General features: G+C 37.2%; 1 protein-coding gene across 1 annotated transcript; it reads right to left on the reverse strand.

The window, feature by feature from the left end:
• Positions 1-2,056: 2,056 nt before the first annotated feature.
• LOC127411874 (cdc42 effector protein 3-like) lies at positions 2,057-16,781 on the reverse strand. The gene is made up of 2 exons (XM_051647719.1): positions 16,270-16,781; positions 2,057-4,286 (listed from the first exon to the last, which is right to left on the reverse strand). The coding sequence occupies exon 2, from the start codon at positions 4,082-4,084 to the stop codon at positions 3,158-3,160; it is 927 nt and encodes a 308-aa protein (XP_051503679.1). The 5' UTR covers positions 4,085-4,286; positions 16,270-16,781; the 3' UTR covers positions 2,057-3,157.
• Positions 16,782-21,240: the final 4,459 nt, after the last annotated feature.

Genomic DNA, 21,240 nt, shown 5'->3' on the forward strand with positions numbered 1-21,240 from the left:
TCTTTCAGATGAGATGTTAAACTGAGGTCCTGACTCTCTGTGGTCATTAAAAATCCCAGGGCACTTATTGTAAAGAGTAGGGGTATAACCCTGGTGTCCTGGCCAAATACCCCCAATGGCCCCTATCTATCCTAATAATCTCTATCCCTGAATTGGCTACATCACTCTACTCTCTCTCTCTCCACCAATATCATCCAGGTGGATACTGCACACTGGTGGTGGTTGAGGAGATTCCTCCTCTACTATGTAGAGTGGTTTGAGTGCCTAGAAAAGTGCTATATAAATGTAAGGAATTATTATTATTAAAAAGCTCAGTGTGATACACAACAGCATTCAGCTAGACAAAACTGACATTCTTGTATAGTACAGTAAGCAGTCCGTGTCAACAAAAATGTAGAACAAAAATGAAATTTGTGTATAACAAACATTTCCAGGGTTGACAGCCATGGTGAAAAAACATCTAAACATTTTGGCCAGTACGGCTCACACGATGACAAAAAAAATGTTTCATTTTGGTGACACTGGCCAATTTACTGACACAATAACTAGGTTTTGAAGCATGAATTAAATGTTTTGGGTGAGTTACTACATTTTGCAGACATGCAATAGAGTTGTGATGTCCCAAAAAACATTGTGACAGTTGCACTTACAGTTTAGATAATGTTAAGACTGTTTCAAAAAATGAGCCAAAGCGACTGAGAAAAACTGTAAATTGGATTTACTAATATAATTGAGCTGTTTTAACTAAAAAAATTATGTATAATGTATAACTCATGTAAATTAATTTTGTATAACTACTTACCGTAAAAAATGAGTAACTTCAAAAAGCCATTTTTTGAACAGAATCAGCCAATAGACGGTGAAAAAAGAGAGACATAAAAAAAAATGACTTTTGGTTTCTTCTTAATTATTGCTGATTCTCCAGTATTAGAGTGACTGTGCAACCTAAAGTAATTGTGCTCTGATTGATTGATTTTGGGAAAAATTCTGGAATTCGGCATAATGTATTAAAACATGGTAAAATGTGAGTACTGGAGACAAGAGATCTACAGTCTTATTGGTTGATGAAAGCATAACCAAATTAGCCAAAATATTTAAAAGTGATATGCATTTTTTATACCCTTTCTGTGTGGTGCTGCAAGTGGTACAGAAATTACACACTTTACCTTTAATAAGGAAACATTCAAGGGGCGGGCGATGTGTAGAACTGTGCGAATGACCGGTGTTCAATATTCTGCTGAAATCTGCAGCACTTTCTGTGTAGCTCGAAAGGCTAATAAGACAACAGTGGAGTATTCTAACCCACTAGAAGGAAAGAGTTTAATCATCGAGAACATTGTTTGATTGCGTTGCAGCTGTCTGGCACTCCAAATTCAAACAAACAAAAAAAAAGACACTGAAGCAGTGAGATCTCCTTGTACAGGACAAAGTATGTCTTTGGGCTGTTAGCTTTTACAATCATGTAGGGCACCTGCCTCAGTCTAAATATTTTATTTATGGCCTGTCTTTGTTTTCTCTTAGGAATGCTGGGAATGCTACTGGCTCTCTCTGTCCCAACAAGACACAAACGAATAGTAGTGGCATCTCGTTTTAGACACAATATCACCCACATCCAATCCCACTGCAGGACATCAGGCCATAATCTGAGGAACGTAGGATGCTTACAAGAGGGTCAATTTCTCATTGTCTCTCCACCTACAGTCACATCTGCCACAGTGTCTGACGCTTATTCAGTCTGTCATCAGGAAGAGGGATTTTAGAATGCAACAAAAAATTACACACATCATATAGCATCATATACAGTAGAACAGACCGGGGCTAATTGTCACACTTTTTACTCCAGTGAATATTTCTATGGGCCATTTAACTTTTAAAAGTTCATTTCTGTAGAGACACATACCTTAAAGTCTTATAAAGATATTGAACATTTTCACCGTTATTGCCCAGGAAAAAAATATACAGTAAACTGAATACACGTGATTGAATTTTAAACTAAATTTGAAAAAAATTGAATAAATAACTAAAAAATAAAAAACAAAATAACTAACCAAAAGAGTGTTATTAATTCATTTATTTATTTCATATTTAGTTTCACAACATAAAAACATATATGCTTTAAAGTATATACAGTACATATAGGATTTGGTAGTGTAGTTATTGAAATAGTCAGTATAAATATATTGGTGCATGAATTGGTTTTGTAATGGGGACATGCCTTGTATATGTTCGCATACATTTTCACAGGCATCTGGATGATAAAATGTTATCACACTCACTGTTATTTGATGTTAAGGACATCATGCATGAACAGCCATAAACAGAACTAACCTAATTTTATCTGCATTTACAATAGCATTGATGTCTACACATGCTAAAACTGCTTGTGTTGTGCCACTTAAAACGCACAATGGCTGTGTTGTTAATTTTGTGCTCTGTCCCAAACAGAAAAACAAAGTATGCAGAGACACTGGGAGAATTCACTAAACAGTTGCACGACTTCAGCGTAAAAACCTGCATCTTATTATACACCCGCAGTCCAACTTGGCTAGGCACTATATGCGCTGGTTTATCCCTGCGTCAGGCATATTAAAATGAATAACTTTCATAATTTTCAGTGCAAATGCAAATGAGTCTTGTTATAGAATGCACCTGATTCTAAAAAATGCTATTTGCCTGGCGCAATTAACACTGTACTATTATTTTAAACAACATTTTATTAAAAAGTGATGATTGTGTGTTTCTTTTGATTTCATGGCAATAATTAATCATATGATGGAGAACATGCTGTATAGTCCCAGTAAAGTATGCTGCATCCTCCACAACCAAGCACTCAACCACTCAAATTTTTTGGGTGTGTTTCGTGATTTGCATAATTCCTTTCAGTGAATCAGGTGCTAAAACTATGCAGTCACCGTGCAAATAAACGCATCAGCATCCGCAGTTCCTTCTTAGTGAATTCCTTGCTCTCAAGCTAAAGATAACAAACTGAAAAAGGAGTTTTTCTGAGAAAGAAAAGTCAGTTCAGTCTCTTCAGTTCATTTAAAAAATGAACACCCAACATTGCCATGTCACATTGTATATCTTCATTTGACTAGCAAGTCTCTCTGTGGGTACAAGCAAATTAGATTCTCTTCTGGTTCTCAGTAAAAGTCACGGCCTACTGCACAGGCTTATTCATGATATTGAGTATGTCATCCAAAATGGAAGGGCCTAAGTCGAGTTCAAGCGAGCAAAGGGATCCTGTGATTTGTGTGAGCGACTCCTGTGAGTGGCTTTTGCTTTTGGAGATCTCAAAGTCTGAATCACATAAACAAACCTCTTCCACCCCGCTATCTCTGTCCACCCAATCGCCCTTGACGTCATACAATTTCTGCTTGTACTGGAAGTTGTTGTTGTGATTTTTACCATTGCTGAAATTCCCATTGGCATTAGTATCCTTGTTAACAAAGATGGATAAGAACTTCTCAAGATCATTTTCACTGTTGTGGATCTTCTTCTTTTTGGCAGGTGACTTCTCAGGTATCTCCACATAGTTGATTGAGCATTCGTTCTCCTCCGGAACGGGGCTGGGGTCACTTCTGAAGACGCTGATTGACTGAAGAAAGGTCTCCATCTGCAGGATCTCCAGATCTTCGTTCACATCAGAACTGGCTGGAGGAGTAGATAGCTCATCTAGGTTATCCAGAGGATTCTGAGTCATGGGAAACACAGTGGTGGAGATCAGAGGTAAGGTCAGTGCTTGGCTTCCACCAATACTTGGAAGGGAAATGGCATTTTTCAGGACTGGTGATGGAGTTTCGACATGAGAGGCTTCGGAGGCACTGTTGGCCCTCGTAAACTCCCCATTTTTGTTATATTGTGGCCGAATAAGACCACCTTTCCCAGGTAGAAGCTCAAATCTTCCTTGTAGGAATGACATGTCGCCGAAGGCATCGCATTCGCCACCCTTTCCAATGTGGATAGTGTGTCGAAAATCCCCAAGAGGAGGACTGATCATGTCAGGGGACAAGATGTCCCTCAAACGACATTTCTTTCCCTTCTTACTATTGGTGGATTTCAGGTAGATTGGTGTTTTGGCGGGCATCCCTGCTATGGAAGAGTCCAGCAGGTATGGATATGAAAGGGACACACTCTTGAACTTCAGAATTCCTCAGCTGGGTGATAAACTTGCCGAAGTCTCCCAAGGGAAGGGCAGGGGTTACATTCTCAGAGAGCAGCTGTTTTAAATGTGTCCACAACCTTTAGTGAAGATAATCCAGTCCAAATGTTTGGTCAATGTCCTTTACCTGAATAGAAGGATAAATAATTTAGTTTTCTTTGCACTTAACATCAAAGATTTAGTCCTTTATTGCATTCATAAATAAGGCTGTACAATTTTTCATTAATTTAATTGTTTAACTATATTTCAACATTTATCTTGGGCAACTGAATGTAATCCTTCCAAACGCAGATCAAATAATATCTTTATCTAATCACACTCAGAGGCTGTTCTCACATGTGCATCTGCATAACATTTTGTTGCCACTGATCTAAGAGCAGTTTCTCATTTTAAATCATCACACTGGAGATAGTGAAACTACCTAAAAAGAATAAAAGGGATACAGTTAGACAGCGCAGATAGCAATGGAAGTTGGCTCCTGTTTAACACTCGTTAATGTAACACAGCTGGATTTCTGTCTGGTTTAAGATGGGCAGCGAGACTTTGGTTGGATCTGTGGGGTGATCCGTGGGGCACAGACTGAAAGAGAGAGTAAGAAAAGCTTACGAGTATAATGAGAAAAAAATAAATTCAAAGTAGAAAAGGAAGGTTCATCAAGACAGACTTTGAACGTTGGCTGAGTGTCATAGTGTTTGCTAGGCTGTTGCTAAGGTGGTCTGAGTGGTTGCTAGGTGTTTGCTAAGGTGGACTAACTGATTGCTAGGCGGTTGCTAAGGTGGTCTGAGTGGTCGCTAGGTGGTTGCTAAGGTGGTCTAAGTTGTTGCTAGGGTGTTGCTAAGGTAATCGAGTGGTTTCTAAGTTGTTTATAGGCTGAGGGATGGATGGGTGGATGGATGGATGAAATGAACTAATGAATGAATGAAAAAAGATAGTTTGTAGTTATATATGCCTTGCTACGTGGTTGCTTTAGGCAGTTACTAAGGTGGTCTGAGTGGTTGCTTGGTGGTTGCTAAGGTGGTATGAATGGTTGCTAGGTGATTTATAGGCTGATGGAGAGATGGATGAAACGAATGAACGAACAAAAGATAGCTTGCAGTTATATATGCCTTGCTACGTGGTTGATGTTTTTTTGTGTGTGTGTGTGTGTGTGTGTTTGTTTGGCTGTTGCTAAAATGGTCTGAGTGTTTGCTATGTGGTTGCTCAGATAATCTGAGTGGTTTCTAAGAGGTTTATGGGCAGATGGATGGATGGAAGGATGGATGGAACGAACAAACGATAGATAGAATGACAGACAGACAGACAGACAGACAGATAGATAGATAGATAGATAGATAGATAGATAGATAGATTCTGGAAAATAAACAACAGTATGCTGGTTTTGCAAGGCCAACATACTGTACAAAGTACATCAGTTGTTGTCATTCATTCCAAAATGACAGTAACTTTCCATTATTTCTGTCACTTTGGTAAACACCACACGAGTCAAGAAGCTTTAAAGATAAAGGAAGGATTTCTAGAGACAAAGATGAGTAAAAAAGAGCAGAGAGTTTAGAGAGGCTTAGAGAGAAGAGAGCAGGGATAGACAGCATAGAAAGAGGACTAAAGAGAGAGAGAGAGAGAGGAGGGTAACCACAGAGAGAGGGAGAGTTCTTGCCCATTTATGGACATATATCCTTTAGAGAGATTTTTAAACACTGACCCTCTCCGACAGACTGCAAACAATCACTAAAGCACAGGCTGGCCCACAGCTAGCCAAATATGTATGACTGTAAAAACATCCACATTCCCTGGCGGCAGAGCACGACGTCCTCTCACTCCTTTAAGACCCACTTAAATAAACCACTCTAGACCTGAGGCCATTTTCATTTCAAGAGAGAACTTTCATTTTTTGTTGATGTATTGTTTGCATCAGGTGTTCTGATAAAGGTGATGTAAGCGATTTTACAACCCATAACATGTCGCTATTATGTGACGTATATCACTGAAACAGGTATCCTGAGATAGCACACCTGTCTTCTGTGACAGTCCTGGGCCTTGTAAACAGCAAAAAATTGTCAAGGGAGTTGCCCACACTTTTTAGCCCTTTAGAAGTGCTCTCTGCCTGTCAATCATTTTGAGTGTTTGGGTTTGCTGGCATGCCTTTGGAGGGTGGGGTTTTGGAGAGTGGGCTTGTGGTTGAAGGGATGAGGGCGGTTTAATTCAGTAGCTAAGTTTAGAAGATGGATAAAACGACAGTTGCAAGCTGTTTAAATAAAAAATTTCCCTTACAAAAATATATGTATATATTTTTTGGATATACAGTATACCATGGTGGTACCACAGTATTCTTTGAAGTACCTTGGAATAATATGTAAAACTAATGGTACATTAATAGGGTAATCATTCAGTACCATGGTACATATCAAATAAACATGTCATTTCCATCTAATACCATCACTGTACCATAGCACTTGCCATTCGGAACAAAGGATGTTAGTGCTTATGATGGTAATGGCTCTGGTCTGAACAGTGTCACAGCTCTATGATCCATAGCTGCTGGAAGATCGCCATTAGAGACAGTCAGGGAGCACACTGTTTACAAAACTCTAGAAATTCCATTTCCTCTGTGTACATGTTTCTCCTGTGGTAAAATCCTAACAAATCACACAGCTGATAAAAAAATTGAACTAAGATAAAAGGAGGCTGCAATACAGTTGAAAACAGTGCCCAGACAACGATGTAGTCTGTGTTTTCCCCTTATTAAGGGTTTTCCAAACGGGTGTTCGCAAACCCCTGGGGGTTCATGAGGGAACTCCAGGGGGTTTGTGAGAGAGTATAGAGGGAGAGTGAATTTCCGTCATTTACCGGATATTAAAAAACATTGACGGATTATTCCAAATGTTCATCATTTGACAAATAAAAAACAAGAAAGAACACAGCTTAAACCAATCGCATTAATTTTCCTTTTAAAGGGATAGTTCACCCAAAAATGAAAGTTCTCTCATCATTTCCTCACTCTCATACCATCTAAGATGTGTATGACTTTCTTTCTTTTGCTAAACACAAACAAAGATTTTTAGAAGAATATCTCAGCTCTGTAGGTCCATTCAATGCAAGTGAATGGTGACCAGAACTTTGAAGGTCCAAAAAGCATATAAAGGCCACATAAAAGTATCAGTGGTTAAATCAATATCTTCAGAATCTGTATGAAAAGTGTAGGTGAGAAACAGATCAATATTTCAGTCCTTTTTTTTATCATAAATCTCCACTTTCATTTAAACATTCTTTCACATTTTGAAAGTGAAAGTAAAATTGGAGATTTATGGTAAAAAAAAAAAAGACTTAAATATTGACCAAAATATTTCTAAAATCTTTGTTTATGTACAGCAGATGAAAGAAAGTCATTACATTTGGGATGGCATAAAGGTGAGTAAATAGTGAGAGTATTTTAATTTTTGGGTCAACTATCCCTATAAGAGAGTCATGCCACTGAAGGAGAGAAAAGGGCACTTTAAAAGTAAATCACAAGCTACTATTCATACAAAGTTCTGACAATCTTTGATTGGAACAGACATGCCAATGGTGAATGAAATGAAATGAAATGGATAAATATTATAAAAAGAACAAATTATATAATAAAGGTTCATTCAAATATAACCATAGTAAGAAGAACGAAGTGCAAATCTGTAAAATTAATTAGATTTCGAAAGTTTAACAGTACTCAAAATATCACGGGGTACTTCAAGTACATCGTTTAGGACAAAGGAGTTCAGCTGACAAAAAAGTTGGGAAACCCTAAACGAATGCCATTATTCCAGTCTTACATTTCCATGAGCATATTTTGCTCCCTGTAGTTTTGCCACAAAATTATTCCCAAAAGTGATCTAAATCTGACATACAGTGTACCCTTGCTTTAGGGATATTTTCATTTGGAATAACAATATATATTTGGCAAAAAATGCCAAAGATGTCTTTTAAGGGTAGGGTTAGTTTATAGTCATTCAAATTGGCTTTCTGAAAAACAATAAAAGTCAGTTTAATGGTATGATGGTCAGTTCATTTGTTTTTTTGTTTTTGTTTTTTTTAATTGAAAAACAAAATATAAACTATGCCAAAACTGCTGTTTTAAAAAAAATAAAAAATATTAATAATATAAAACAAACTGTTTTTCTTCTTTTTTCACCTATTTCTTTTTAAATGAAAAAACAACATTCAAAGCATTATTTACATTTTGTTTTTCATTTTCAAATAGCTAAGTAAACGTGTGTGCATGAGCAAACTTTTAGTACCAACTCAGAGGGCGATGAGTTCACAGGCTTTACAGGCATTTTTGGACACTGATGCAGTAAAACGCAAATAAACCTCACTGAACCAGTGAACTATTTATAAACGTGACAAACATCATTGAGATGGTTGAGAAATGTGTCTGCATGAGTGAGTCAATGATAGAGGAAAGTGTGTGTGCAGGGAATGCTGCAGTGCTTTGGGTGTCACAACTGAAGGGGACTGGATTATGTCTGAGCTTTGATGTATATTCTGCAGTGGATGCTTCTGTTCTCCTTCCTCCTTTTCTAACATACACTCTCTAAAGCACTCATTTCCCCTTTTCTCTATGTAAAGTCATTCCCAGTAATCAGTTCTATGTACTGCATTCTTTAAACCAAACCCCTTTGTATTTGACCTTGACTGTTGTTGCAGATACAAATACAGAAACATGAAGAAATTTGTTTGGTTACACTGATGACAAAGCTCACACAATTCTAAAGGCCACCTGTCAGAGCCAGATCAAAGCAAGCAGGTGTGTGAATGCCAGGGTGGGGTTAAGTAAATCCAAAGAGGAAGCATGTCGTGAGGCTCAAGTTAGAGTTATGGCTAAGGATAAGAATAGGGTTGAGTTTAAGGTTAGGGGTTAAGGCTAGCTTTGAGTTGAAGATGGGGGAGGGAGGTTTAAGGTTTGGGTTAACTGGATAGATAACTGAAAAATGAGCAATGAAAGTGAGTGGTGAATGAGACAAACATAGTGCTTAACATATCCTATGTTTCATGGAAGAAAGAAAGTCTTGCATGTTTGGAACAACATGAGAGTGTGTAAATTATAACACTTTCTCAGTCCTCTTTATTCTCAGTTAAATGGGTCAGTATCATGACTTGCTATATACAGTAAAAACAATGCCATTCAAAGCAACTATGAGTGATGTGTCAAGCTGGGCTGTTGAAGTAGAGCAGCTGTCTCTCACATCCCCTTGATATGGATTTATCTCTGGGCCTTATCCTGTATGCAGCTTTCATTTTAGATCTGGAATGAGTCCAGGGCCAAATGTTACACCCAAGTGCCCTGTCGCCCCTGCAGAATGCACACCCCCTTCAGAAGTGCATGTCAGCATGTCTGCAGTGTTTCTCCCATCTGACTGTCTAAATGAGAGCCCAAAGCCTGAGCTCCATCCACCAGAAATACAGAATGAGCCTAATAGAAATAGCATGAGAGCGAATGAGACAGATTCCTATAGAATGAGACTAAATGAGAGAAAGAGACAAGAACAAGACTAAATAAGTCAAGAATGAGACAGACTGAGACAAAATGAGACTACATGAGATAGAATGAGACAAGAATAAAACTAAATGGAATATAATGAGACAGAATGAAACAGAATGTAACAGAATGAGACAGAGTGAGGCTGAATGAAATCGAATGTTAAAAAAATGAGACAGAGTGAGACTGAATTAGAAAGAATGAGACTGAATCAGACAGCATGGGTTAAAATGAGGCATAATGAGAATGAATGAGACAAAATGAGACAAATCAGTTAGAATAAGACTGACTCAATGGAATAGAATGTGACAAAATTAGAAATTGAGACTGAATGAAATAGTATGTGACAAAAAAGAGACACACTGAGACTGAACTATACAGCGTTAGTTAGAATTAGGTAGAATTAGAAAAAGGTAGAATTAGACTGACTGAATGAAATCGAATGTGACAAAATGAGACAATAATGAGACAGAGTGAGACTAAATGAGACTAAATGCGATAGAATGAGACAAGTATAAGACTAAAGGAGATAAAATAAGACTAAATGGAATATAATGAGACTGAATGAAACTGAATGAGGCAGAATGAGTTAGAATGAGATTGAATGAAATAGAATGTAACAGAATGAGACAGAGTGAGAGTGAATTAAATCAAATGATGCAAAAATGAGACAGAGTGAGACTGAATTAGAAAGATTGAGACTGAATCAGACAGCATAAGTTAGAATGAGAATAAATGAGACAGAACAAGACAAATGAGTTAGAATGAGACTGACTAAATGAAATCGAGTGACAAAAATGATACAGAAACTGAATGAGAAAGAATGAGTTAGAATGAGACAGAATAAGACTGACTGAATGAAACAAAATGTGACAAAATGTGACAAAATGAGACAGAATGAGACAGTACCAGTATGAGGTAGAACGAGACTGAATGAGACAGAATGACACAGAATGAGACAGAGTGAGACTAAAGAAGACAGAATGAGACTGACTGAATGAATGTGACAAAATGAGACAGAATGAGACAGTACACAGTATGAGGTAGAATGAGACTGAATGAGACAGAATGAGACTGAATGACACAGAATGAGACAGTGACACATTATGAGGTAGCATGAGACTGAATGAGACAGAACGAGACTGAATGAGACAGAGTGAGACTAAAGACAGAATGAGACTGACTGAATGAATGTGACAAAATGAGACAGAATGAGACAGTGACACAGTATGAGGTAGAATGAGACTGACTGAGACAGAACGAGACTGAATGAGAGAGAATAAGACTGACTGAATGAAACAAACTGTGACAAAATGAGACAGAATGAGTCAGTACACAGTATGAGGTAGAATGAGACTGAATGAGACAGAATGACACAGAATGAGACAGAGTGAGACTAAATAAGACAGAATGAGACTGAATGAATGAATGGGACAAAATGAGACAGAATGAGACAGTACACAGTATGAGGTAGAATGAGACTGAATGAGACAGAATGAGACTGAATGACACAGAATGAGACAGTGACACAGTATGAGGCAGAATGAGACTGAATGAGACAGAATGAGACTGAATGAGACAGAATGACACAGAATGAGACAGAGTGAGACTAAATAAGACAGAATGAGACTGACTGAATGAATGACAAAATGAGACAGAATGAGACAGTACACAGTATGAGGTAGAATGAGACTGAATGAGACAAATCGAGACTGAATGACACAGAATGAGACAGAATGAGACTAAATGAGACAGAGTGAGACTGAATAAGACAGAATGAGATTTTCTGAATTAATGTAACAAAATGAGACAGAATGAGACAGTTACACAGTATGAGGTAGAATGAGACTGAATGAGACAGAATGAGAATGAATGAGACAGAATGAGACTAAAAAAAGACAGAATAAGAATGACTGAATGAAACAGAATGTGTCAAAATGGGACAGAATGAGACAGTGACACAGTATGAGGTAGAATGAGACTGATTGAGACTGAATGAGACAGAATGACACAGAATGAGACAGAGTGAGACTAAATAAGACAGAATGAGACTGAATGAATGAATGGGACAAAATGAGACAGAATGAGACAGTACACAATATGAGGTAGAATGAGACTGAATGAGACAGAACGAGACTTAATGAGACAGAATGACACAGAGTGAGACTAAATAAGGCAGAATGAGACTGACTGAATGAATGGGACAAAATGAGACAGAATGAGACAGTACACAGTATGAGGTAGAATGAGACTGAATGAGACAGATCGAGACTGAATTACACAGAATGAGACAGAATGAGACTAAATGAGACAGAGTGAGATTTTCTGAATTAATGTAACAAAATGAGACAGAATGAGACTGTTACACAGTATGAGGTAGAATGAGACAGAATGAGACAGAATGAGAATGAATGAGACAGAATGAGACTAAAAAAAGACAGAATAAGAATGACTGAATGAAACAGAATGTGTCAAATGGGACAGAATGAGACAGTTAAACAGCATGAGGTAGAATGACACTTAATAAAAAGACAGAATGAGACAGAGAGACTTTAGAGAAGCGCAAAATAGGGTGAAGTGTGAGACCATGGGCTGAAATGAGGTTTGATGACAGATATAATTGCATGCTTTCTCAGTATTGCTGGCACTCAGTAAACAGCTCACGTGAGGAGTAAGTGGGTCAGATTATTTTTAGAGCAAGTTTGATTGGTAATCTAAACATGGCCAATGATGACATTCTCCAGTCACAGCCCACTTTACACAGGGATGTGTTTAGAGGACAGAGCCCTCTTCAGCCCTGCAACTGTGCTAGTTTTGATTCTCCCCATGACCTATTTAACCATAGCCTTTTTTGGCTGAAAACTGGACCAACCGTCTTCCCTGGCTGGTCCGGTTTAAGCAGTTGTTGTTGTTGCTGGTGATGCTGTATTTAAATCTGCATCATCTGGAAATCACAGCATGATGTTTTTGGGCAATCTTTTTACAGGTGCAATCTCAAATTGCATGCACGGGAAAGAAAAATGACAAATGAGAACTCTCTAATATCTAATATCTAATAGCAATGTCTCAAACTGTGCTCAAATTTGCCAAGATACCAAAGTCTGGAATCATAAGTCAGATTTGAATAATAACAAACATTTCTCATCAAATGTTTCCAAGGCCAACTTATGCTGAGCTATGCTATCTATTTAAATGATACAGTTTTATATTCTTACTATATGTCAACTAGGGTTGTCATGATACCAAAATTTCAGTTTTGCGGTACTGATACCAGTAAAATTTCTTGATTCTTGGTACCAATTTTTATACCACAAGAAAAAGTGGGTAATATGCTTTTGAAAAAGTTTAATATCAATGTAAAAAAAAAAAAAAGTTTTAAGTGTATCTCAATTAAGTAAACATTGCTTCCAGTTTTTTTTTTTTTTTTTTAAGTAGGGCCCTATGAAACATTTCATCATCAAAATGGTGTCAAATTAAATTAATTAATAAAACTTTTAAACACACCATTGCATTTTTTATTTTTTTTTTAATCAAATAAAGTGCTTCTGTAAAGATTCTCACAGCATCTAAAACACAACATTGGTCTTATTTCTATATCAAATAAAGAACTGTACAACAGAGCATCACAGTATAAATGAACATTGGTGTAAACTTTTATTCAGTGAAACAGCACTCTTGTGTGAAAAATAAGATGAGGATAGTGATTATTATTATAATTTCTTATAATAATAATAGTAATAATAATAATAATAGTTATTTATTAATAATATTAATAATTATTACTTTTATTATTACAGTGAATATTACATTTTAATATACAGGAGTACTATGTTTCAGTTGCAAGTTTAATCTGGCTTTTATTTTGATGTGATGGATTTTTAGTATCTGTGTGTTTTTGACAGTAGCTTCATATCTCCGGAAAAGTGGAGTGCAGTTTTTAAAGCGTGAAATGCTGCAATTTAATTTTAATTATTTAATTATGTCAGAATTAATGCGTTAATGCATGCAGTTAATTAAAAGATTTTAACACGTTAATTTTCTTAATTGCGATTAACGCATTTACCGTTAATACACCAGCATAAACACTGGTTTGCAGCGTATAATTTGGAGTTACTATATACACACTCCAGAGCCCTTCTACCAAGTGGAGACTACAAGCTTAGCATAAAATAGCATAACGCAGCAGTCCCATAGACATTCTATGGTAACAAACTAGTTGACCATTACACTCTGTCCTATGATAGAGCAGCGTAAGCTGTTATCTCATTAAATAAAATAATTTCTGCTCACACATACAACAGCGCTTCCCTGCTAAAATGATGAAGACAGGAGCTTGTAACACTATATGATGAGCAAATCAAGCCCAGATAGGACTTGTGATAGAAATAAGGCGCATTTTAATTACCACAGAAGCACGTCAAATCTTAACTATCACCAAAACGCAGAATGAGACGTTTTTGTTTGCAAGCGCTTTTGCAAACGAGCGTTGTGGAGTTCAAAGCGCCGCTGGCATTGCCACTCTGACGCGAATCATTAACGCAGCTTCACGATTGCTGTAACAAAAGAGATATCCACAGTCTACCGGCAGATTAATATTGTGTAGGATGAGAGTTTAAGAGATTTAATGCCCATTGCAATGAATATGGAACATATATGGGAGACTAGTTCTTTCAATTAGTCAAACTCACACTTAGACTTTGGGAAACGTTTAGTGTTGCTTGAATTGGTGCTATTTTAGTGCAATTCTGTCTTTGTACTGTTGAAGGCTTTGTTTGGAATATGTTAATAAAGCATTATATTGCTACATATTGATTTGTTTTCTTTCCTAAGATGGAAATAAATGCATTTTGACAGGAAAATAAGTATATATAGTGTCACATTTCAGCACTTTATTTGCGATTAACTAAACAAAAAATTATGCGATTACACGTGATTAAAAATTTTAATTGACTGACAGAACTAATATATATATATATATATATATATATATATATATATATATATATATATATATATATATATATATTCTGCAGGTGCTACTTGTGTCACAGTGAATAAGCGCTCTGTTCTGTCATCTACTACAACACACACAGCGCGTGTGATGCTCATAATGTAGCATTTTAGCATATGAGCAGCTTAATACATTCACTGTAAAACGTGCTGCACATGCAGACAGTAAATTAATTAAATCACATCCTTTTGCAGTTTGGTAATTAAAATAGGACATATCACGATTTTAATTTGATTAATAGTGCATTCTATTTTTTCCCCTAAAGTGTCAAATTCTTGTGTGAGCATTTGAAAGCAGTCGTGTGTCAGTCAGGCAGCGAGCGTCGATCGTACTGAGTCATACTTAGTAGTACCGCTATTGAAAAAACACTGGTGTCGTGACATACTTTTTATTTTTTGGATTGACTTGGTACCGAAGTACCAGTACTTTTGACATCGCTGATGTCAGCAATTATCTCAGTTGTCTATTTTTATTTCATTTTTAAGAGAAACATCTCCTGAGCATTGAAAAAGCAACTTCTGAGCAATAATAATTTCCTCTGGGTCTAATCTTGGGTGTTTCAGGCCTACCCCTTTATATTTTCAAATTTCTCCAACCACAAACGTTCAAACGACCCTCTTTTTTGGACAATGTTTAAAATGATTAAAGAGTATTCACACTTCTTCCAGTTTGAGGTTTCCAGGTTGTTACATAAAGGAACCTTTAATTACACTCTGGGATTGTGTTTGCTGCTGTGTTTTAGAGGAATCAGGGTGGAGCAAGGTCTCTTTTCTTCAGCGTAATGTTTTACTCTGTTTTTACACCCTGCTGCCCACTTCTGAGGCTTCTGTTCTCAAGCTGCTGTTGTCTTTGGCTGGCTCCATGCAGAAGCAGAATGAAAGAGTTGCTGGCTGTTTGCGAGTTGACTTTCCAAGTTCTGTTGGACTGAGGAATGTATCTGAGGAATTTGAAAAGAAGCTCTCTTCGAGTGCAATGGTTTGCTGAGTATGTGCAAGAAGAACATAAAACAGCAGAGAGGGAGAACTGCCAGGTGTCGGGTTGCTTTGGTCTCCTCGACCCTTGTTGTGTGGCGTGAGAGAATTTGTTTGACACATTCAGCACCACAAATTCTCATGTCATAATGACAGCCATGTGTGCATGTGGATTTTTTTTTACAACCCTACATAGCAGATAACTATGTAACAGAAACACCATATTTCATAAGTACACAATGCATGTAGCCTCTTTTTCAAAGGGAAAAAGATATTGAAATTCTCTCAACATTCAGAATTTTACCCTCAGTAACCATTTACTTTCAATTGAATGATAAAAAGATGCAATGAGAGTGTTAACCTTTTTTCCACGGAAGAAAGAAAGTCATACAGGTTTGTAAAAAACATAAGAATGAGTAAATGATGACAGAATTTTCATTCTTGGGTGAAATATCCCTTTAATCAGCAAGCCTCCCTTGGTCAAACTGGTCCACCAGCTAAACCAGCACTGAAAGTCTAAGCTGGTGCATTCAGCATTGAAATTCTCCATCTGATCATTTAAAAAATAATTTGATATCTTGCACACACACCTGTGAAAATCTACTGTATCCATTTTTACCTGCTTGTGTGTCTTTGAAGATTAATGTCCCTGTTTTCTCACACTGTGGTTGCCGTCCCAAAGCTGCCTTGACCCAAAATGTAGTCGGCTTCTGGGTAGTGCGGTGTGTTGCCGTTTTCAGCTTTTCTCTCTCACTCTCTCCCTACTTCTGCCCTTGAGGGTTTTACTTCTCGCAGGCAGGACGTCTGCCGGACAGCTGTTTCAGAATTCCTTCTGTGAAGCAGTGCGGCTTGTCTCCTCTTTGCTTTGCTCCTCCTTTCTCCGCCTGCAGCACCTGTCCCTGCCTGTCTACTAGTGTGCCTACACCGCTGATAGCAGCTTTGAAATACAATTCTGCCGTCTTCTGTAGACCCGATCTGCCGGAGCTGGCAGTATTTCCTGGAGAGACAGACAGTGCTCAGTCATGGGAAGAGGAGAACGAAGACTCCTGCAGAGTCTATTGCTATTTGATATTGCGCGTCCTTCCTTTCTTAAACAGAGTGGAAGAAATGCAGAGTCTCTATCTTTCTCTTCTCTTCTCTACTCCCTCTTCCCACCTACTCTCTCTCTCTCTCTCTCTCTCTCTCTCTCTCTCTCTCTCTCTCTCTTTGCATCTCTGTCCAATGTTTCCTCTTTCCTTTATCTCAGTTCTCACACTCTTACATTTATACATTCTCTGATTTCTTCTCTGTATTTCTTACATCACGTCCTAACCAGTCGAAAATACTCTGTTTTATGTACATTTTGAGGTTTTAGCCTAACCATTTGCAAAAATCAATGAAAGACAGTATATCATTTTGTTTACTTGGATTCTGTTTATGTTGCCATGTGCTGGGTAGCCATAGTAAAATCTCATTGGTCCAAAATCCAGCTCCATATCACTGTATATAGAGCACAACAGTCTGGTTCCATAAGTAAAAATCCCATTCATTTTCTCCATAAGGGAATAGATTTTTAATGATTACTTAAAAACAAAAAAACAAAAAAAAAACTTTAAAAAACCTTTAAAAACAGACCTGCTGTGAGCTTCAGAGTTGCTAATTGATGGCATATGCTTCTGCTGAAACCACCAGTCTATGATATTTCATCTTCATTTCTAAAAATCATGTTTAATAGTGGAATTTCTAGGGCAGAACTACACTACCCATGATCCTGAAGGGAAACGATCCACGAATCAGAGAATCAAGGTAAACAAATTTCGTTATTCGCAATTTTTAAATCAATAGTTTTATATTTTTCCTTTTTTTTTTTTTTTTTTTTAATGTAATTTGCAGTGTTTCCTGGGATTGTAGTTCATCATTCCCTCATTAAAAACATTAAGTACACAGTCTTACACCTTAGACTTTTTCTCCAAAGTCCAGGGCTTAACATGAACTTTTTGGCTAACTGGCCACTGTGGCTAGTGGTGTTCCAAAGTCACTAGCCACTCAGTATTTTCACTGTCCAAAATCCCCTGTCCCACAAAAAGTGATGAAACTAACTGGAGACTGTAACTGCATGCATTTGTTTTGGACATTTTACTTGAACAATAATGATATGTGTTCAGCAGGACACAAGCCTAATGATTCATTTTAATAATCTCTTAGAATATCAAAAGGCAAACAGAGTAGGACAGAACAGGAAGAAAACTTTGTCAATGATTTGAACCCCTTTGAACCCCATTAACCATTATAAAATGTACTTGCCTTTATGAAAGTTTACCATTGTTCTACCATTTTTTTTAACAGTGGCATTTGTAATGATAAAGTCATTGCCACAGGTAAGACCATGGATGGTTCCACATTTCTGTGGTTAGGCGAATACAGATAGTCTTCCTAAAAAATCAACAATAGTATTTGTTATGAAAAACTAAGAGCCTAAATATGTTTAGAAACCAGTGACACCACTGGCCACCCCACTCGTAATTGCCGTTTTGGTCATCTTTTGTCTTGGGCACAATTTAATTAGTCTTCCAACACCAACAACCACCAAATTTCATGAGAGGCAACTGGCTGTCAAACACATATTGAGCTACACATAACACATGAGCTACACATAAGTATTTTCTCAGGCTAAATAGACGCATAATTTCAGTAGTACACCCAAATGAAAATAGTCATATCATACTGTTCATGTGTTGTACTGTTCATGTGCTATAGTTTACTTCCATGTTGTTTCTTCATCAAATAGTAAGGTCAAATGTAAATGAAGTCAATCACTGAAACAACAGCACCACCTTGAGTAACAAATAGCATATATAATATGTATGTGTAAATGCGTGCAGAATACTGATAATTCACCATTGCTGAACAGAAAATCAACATGATATAGTATTTATTTTTATGAATATAGTACCCATTTCTCTTGTAATAAACAAAGAAATATAAATCAAGTGATACTAAACTTATATCGATATGAAATAATCATAAAAATATAATTTATAAAGTGCAAAAAAAAGAAAAAAAAAAAACCCAGACACTATTACATAAATAGGGTCTGTAATGACCCTATACACATTTGGTACTTGGTAAAGTTTTTGCGATTTTTGCCTTTTTTAAAAAAATTTTTTTTACACTATTTATAAAAGAAAGATTGAGAAGTAATACAGAGATGTGGGCACAACTCCAAAAAATGGATGAGGTACGGGGTTGGAATGAGGTCCCGGGTCACTAAAGACCCGAGGTATGCGTTTAAGGGTTAACTTGACACAGAATCTTAAAAATGTGGTGCTTGTGATGTAAGACGCTGTCAAAGTTGTCAAATATGTCCTGTGTGAACAGCCCCTTATTCAGGCTTTTATTTCTGCTGACTTAAGCATCTATGCCTCATCTTGATGCTCAACATCTGCAGCACCAGACACCATGAAAACATCAGGTGAAGGTGAAACACAGAATTGCCGGAATCATTGCAGGAAATTTCCTGCAGTTTTTTCACCTCAATGACTCTTATTTAGACCTACAGATCTCAAGGACTGTTTTTGATTAGTTATTAAAAAAAAATTAAAATAAATAAATAAAAAATTATTATATGGGGTAGAAGCTTCCATATGTGTAAATACCATTCTGTTTCCCTTCTATTTAGCTATCCTGTAAATCTCTGTAGTGCTGAAGAGCTTCCCATCGTCTAACTCTAAACTCTAAAATAGGTTTCCTTGGCAACATGCAGCATGGTGCTCTGCAGTGAGCTCATGTTTGAAAGGGATGAGGAGGGTGTGCAGGGAGTGTATCCTACCCAAGAGAGAGAGAGAGAGAGAGAAAATGAGAGATATCAGCTCTGTTACAAAACCTAGTGAGCTGCCTACATGTACCTAGACAGCATTTTAAGACATCATAGGCCTGTAGCTGACACGAAGGCTGTTCAAATCAGTATGCAGTATTGCATGTATCCTTCACTGAGAAGGCAATCCTATAATGCACAAACTCAGTGAAGAAATCCATCTAAAATAAATTTGCTTCTTGATTCAGTGTCAAGCTCCTCTGTAAAAGATCTGACACTTTAATTGATCGTTTACAGAAAGGCTGACCTGGCTTTCCACATCCTAGGCTTGTAAATGGTCAGTTACTTTAAAACCATCATTCAGTGAAATGGAACAGACACAATTTAACAACATTGAAGCAAGCTTTCTGAATGAAGCCTTTTTGTCTTTCTGTGCATGTGGAGAGCACATGGTCTTAGGAAGAATACTGAGTATTGTCCTCATCTTTGCCAAACTGTAGTCACCCTATAAACACTGTGAATATGCTTGTAGATCTGGAGTTTAGAGGAATCTGAGGCAAACACCTCCAGTTCCTCCCACACAAAGAGTTTAGAATTCAGTGCAGACTTAGTGTTGGAAATGCGGTGCTGTTTATGAAAGAATTACTCAATTTTCCCAGTTTCAAATAAGCTTGTTTTGGAGCTCAGATGGAGAATCGAACAGAGCAAAACCTGTGAACATGTTGTCAAACTGACTAACTGCTTCCATTGATGTCACTTCCTCAAAAGTTAGTGGTTTTGAGGTATTATATAGACAGTACTCCTTTGAGAAACTAATAGAGACATACTGTACCCTGGGTCAGCAATCCACAGTGATTTTTTGTTTCTAACGCTGTTTTGGAGCAGAGAATTATAAGTAGTGATAGTTCACCCAAAAATAATAATTCTCTCATCATTTACTTACCCTCATTCTGTCTCAAGACTCAAACTTGAATGACTTGCTTTCTTCTGTGGAACACAAACAAAGATATTTTGAAGGATATATGATGTTTTTATCCATACAATGTAAGTCCAAATCTTTTAAGCTCCAAAAAGGACATAAAGGCAGCATTAAAATAATCCATGTGGTTTAATCCATGTCTTCTGAAGAGATACGATTAGTTTTGGGTGAGAAAAATACAAGATTTAAGTCCTTATTCACTATAAATCTTGACATCCAAAGTCTAATTGGTGCATTCACACACTTCCAAATATGGATTACTTTTTTGCTGCCTTTATGTCCTTTTGGAGCTTGAAAGTTTTTAACCCCATTGACTTTCATTGTATGGACAAAAACACATCATACTGTACATCTTTCAAATTGTCTTTGTTTGTGTTCCGCTGAAGAAAGAAAGTCATACGACTTTGAGATGGCGTGCGGGTGAGTAAATGATGAGAGAATTATCATTTTTGGGTGAACTATCCCTTTAACCAAGGGTTAAAAGTGACCATATCCCTAGATTAAAAAAATAGGGTTAAACATTGTGTAAGAAGTCTAAAGCAAAGGTCACACTAGACTTTACTTAAACAGGCCCTCCACAGTGATAGCAGCAACAGAACACAACACAGCTGCACACAAAACAGAGAACAGAACTTACTAAATATGTCTGAAGAGTTTGTAGTTGAAGAATTTATGCATTTATCTGCCCAGCCTTATTTTTAAATTAGTTTTTGGATCGGTGTCAGTTCACAGCGGACGGAGTTACCCACGCGATGCTGAAAATAGAAAACAAGCGACTGATAGAATGTACAGTCACTTGTCACTGCTGGTGAGGTCAA

Source organism: Myxocyprinus asiaticus, chromosome 21 (genome assembly GCF_019703515.2).
Source record: "Myxocyprinus asiaticus isolate MX2 ecotype Aquarium Trade chromosome 21, UBuf_Myxa_2, whole genome shotgun sequence".
In the NCBI taxonomy this organism is placed as follows: Eukaryota; Metazoa; Chordata; class Actinopteri; order Cypriniformes; family Catostomidae; genus Myxocyprinus; species Myxocyprinus asiaticus.

What these genes read in the sequence shown, in the direction of transcription:
- LOC127411874 (XM_051647719.1), bottom strand. Translation starts at nt 4,084, where the DNA reads ATGCCCGCCAAAACACCAATCTACCTGAAATCCACCAATAGTAAGAAG.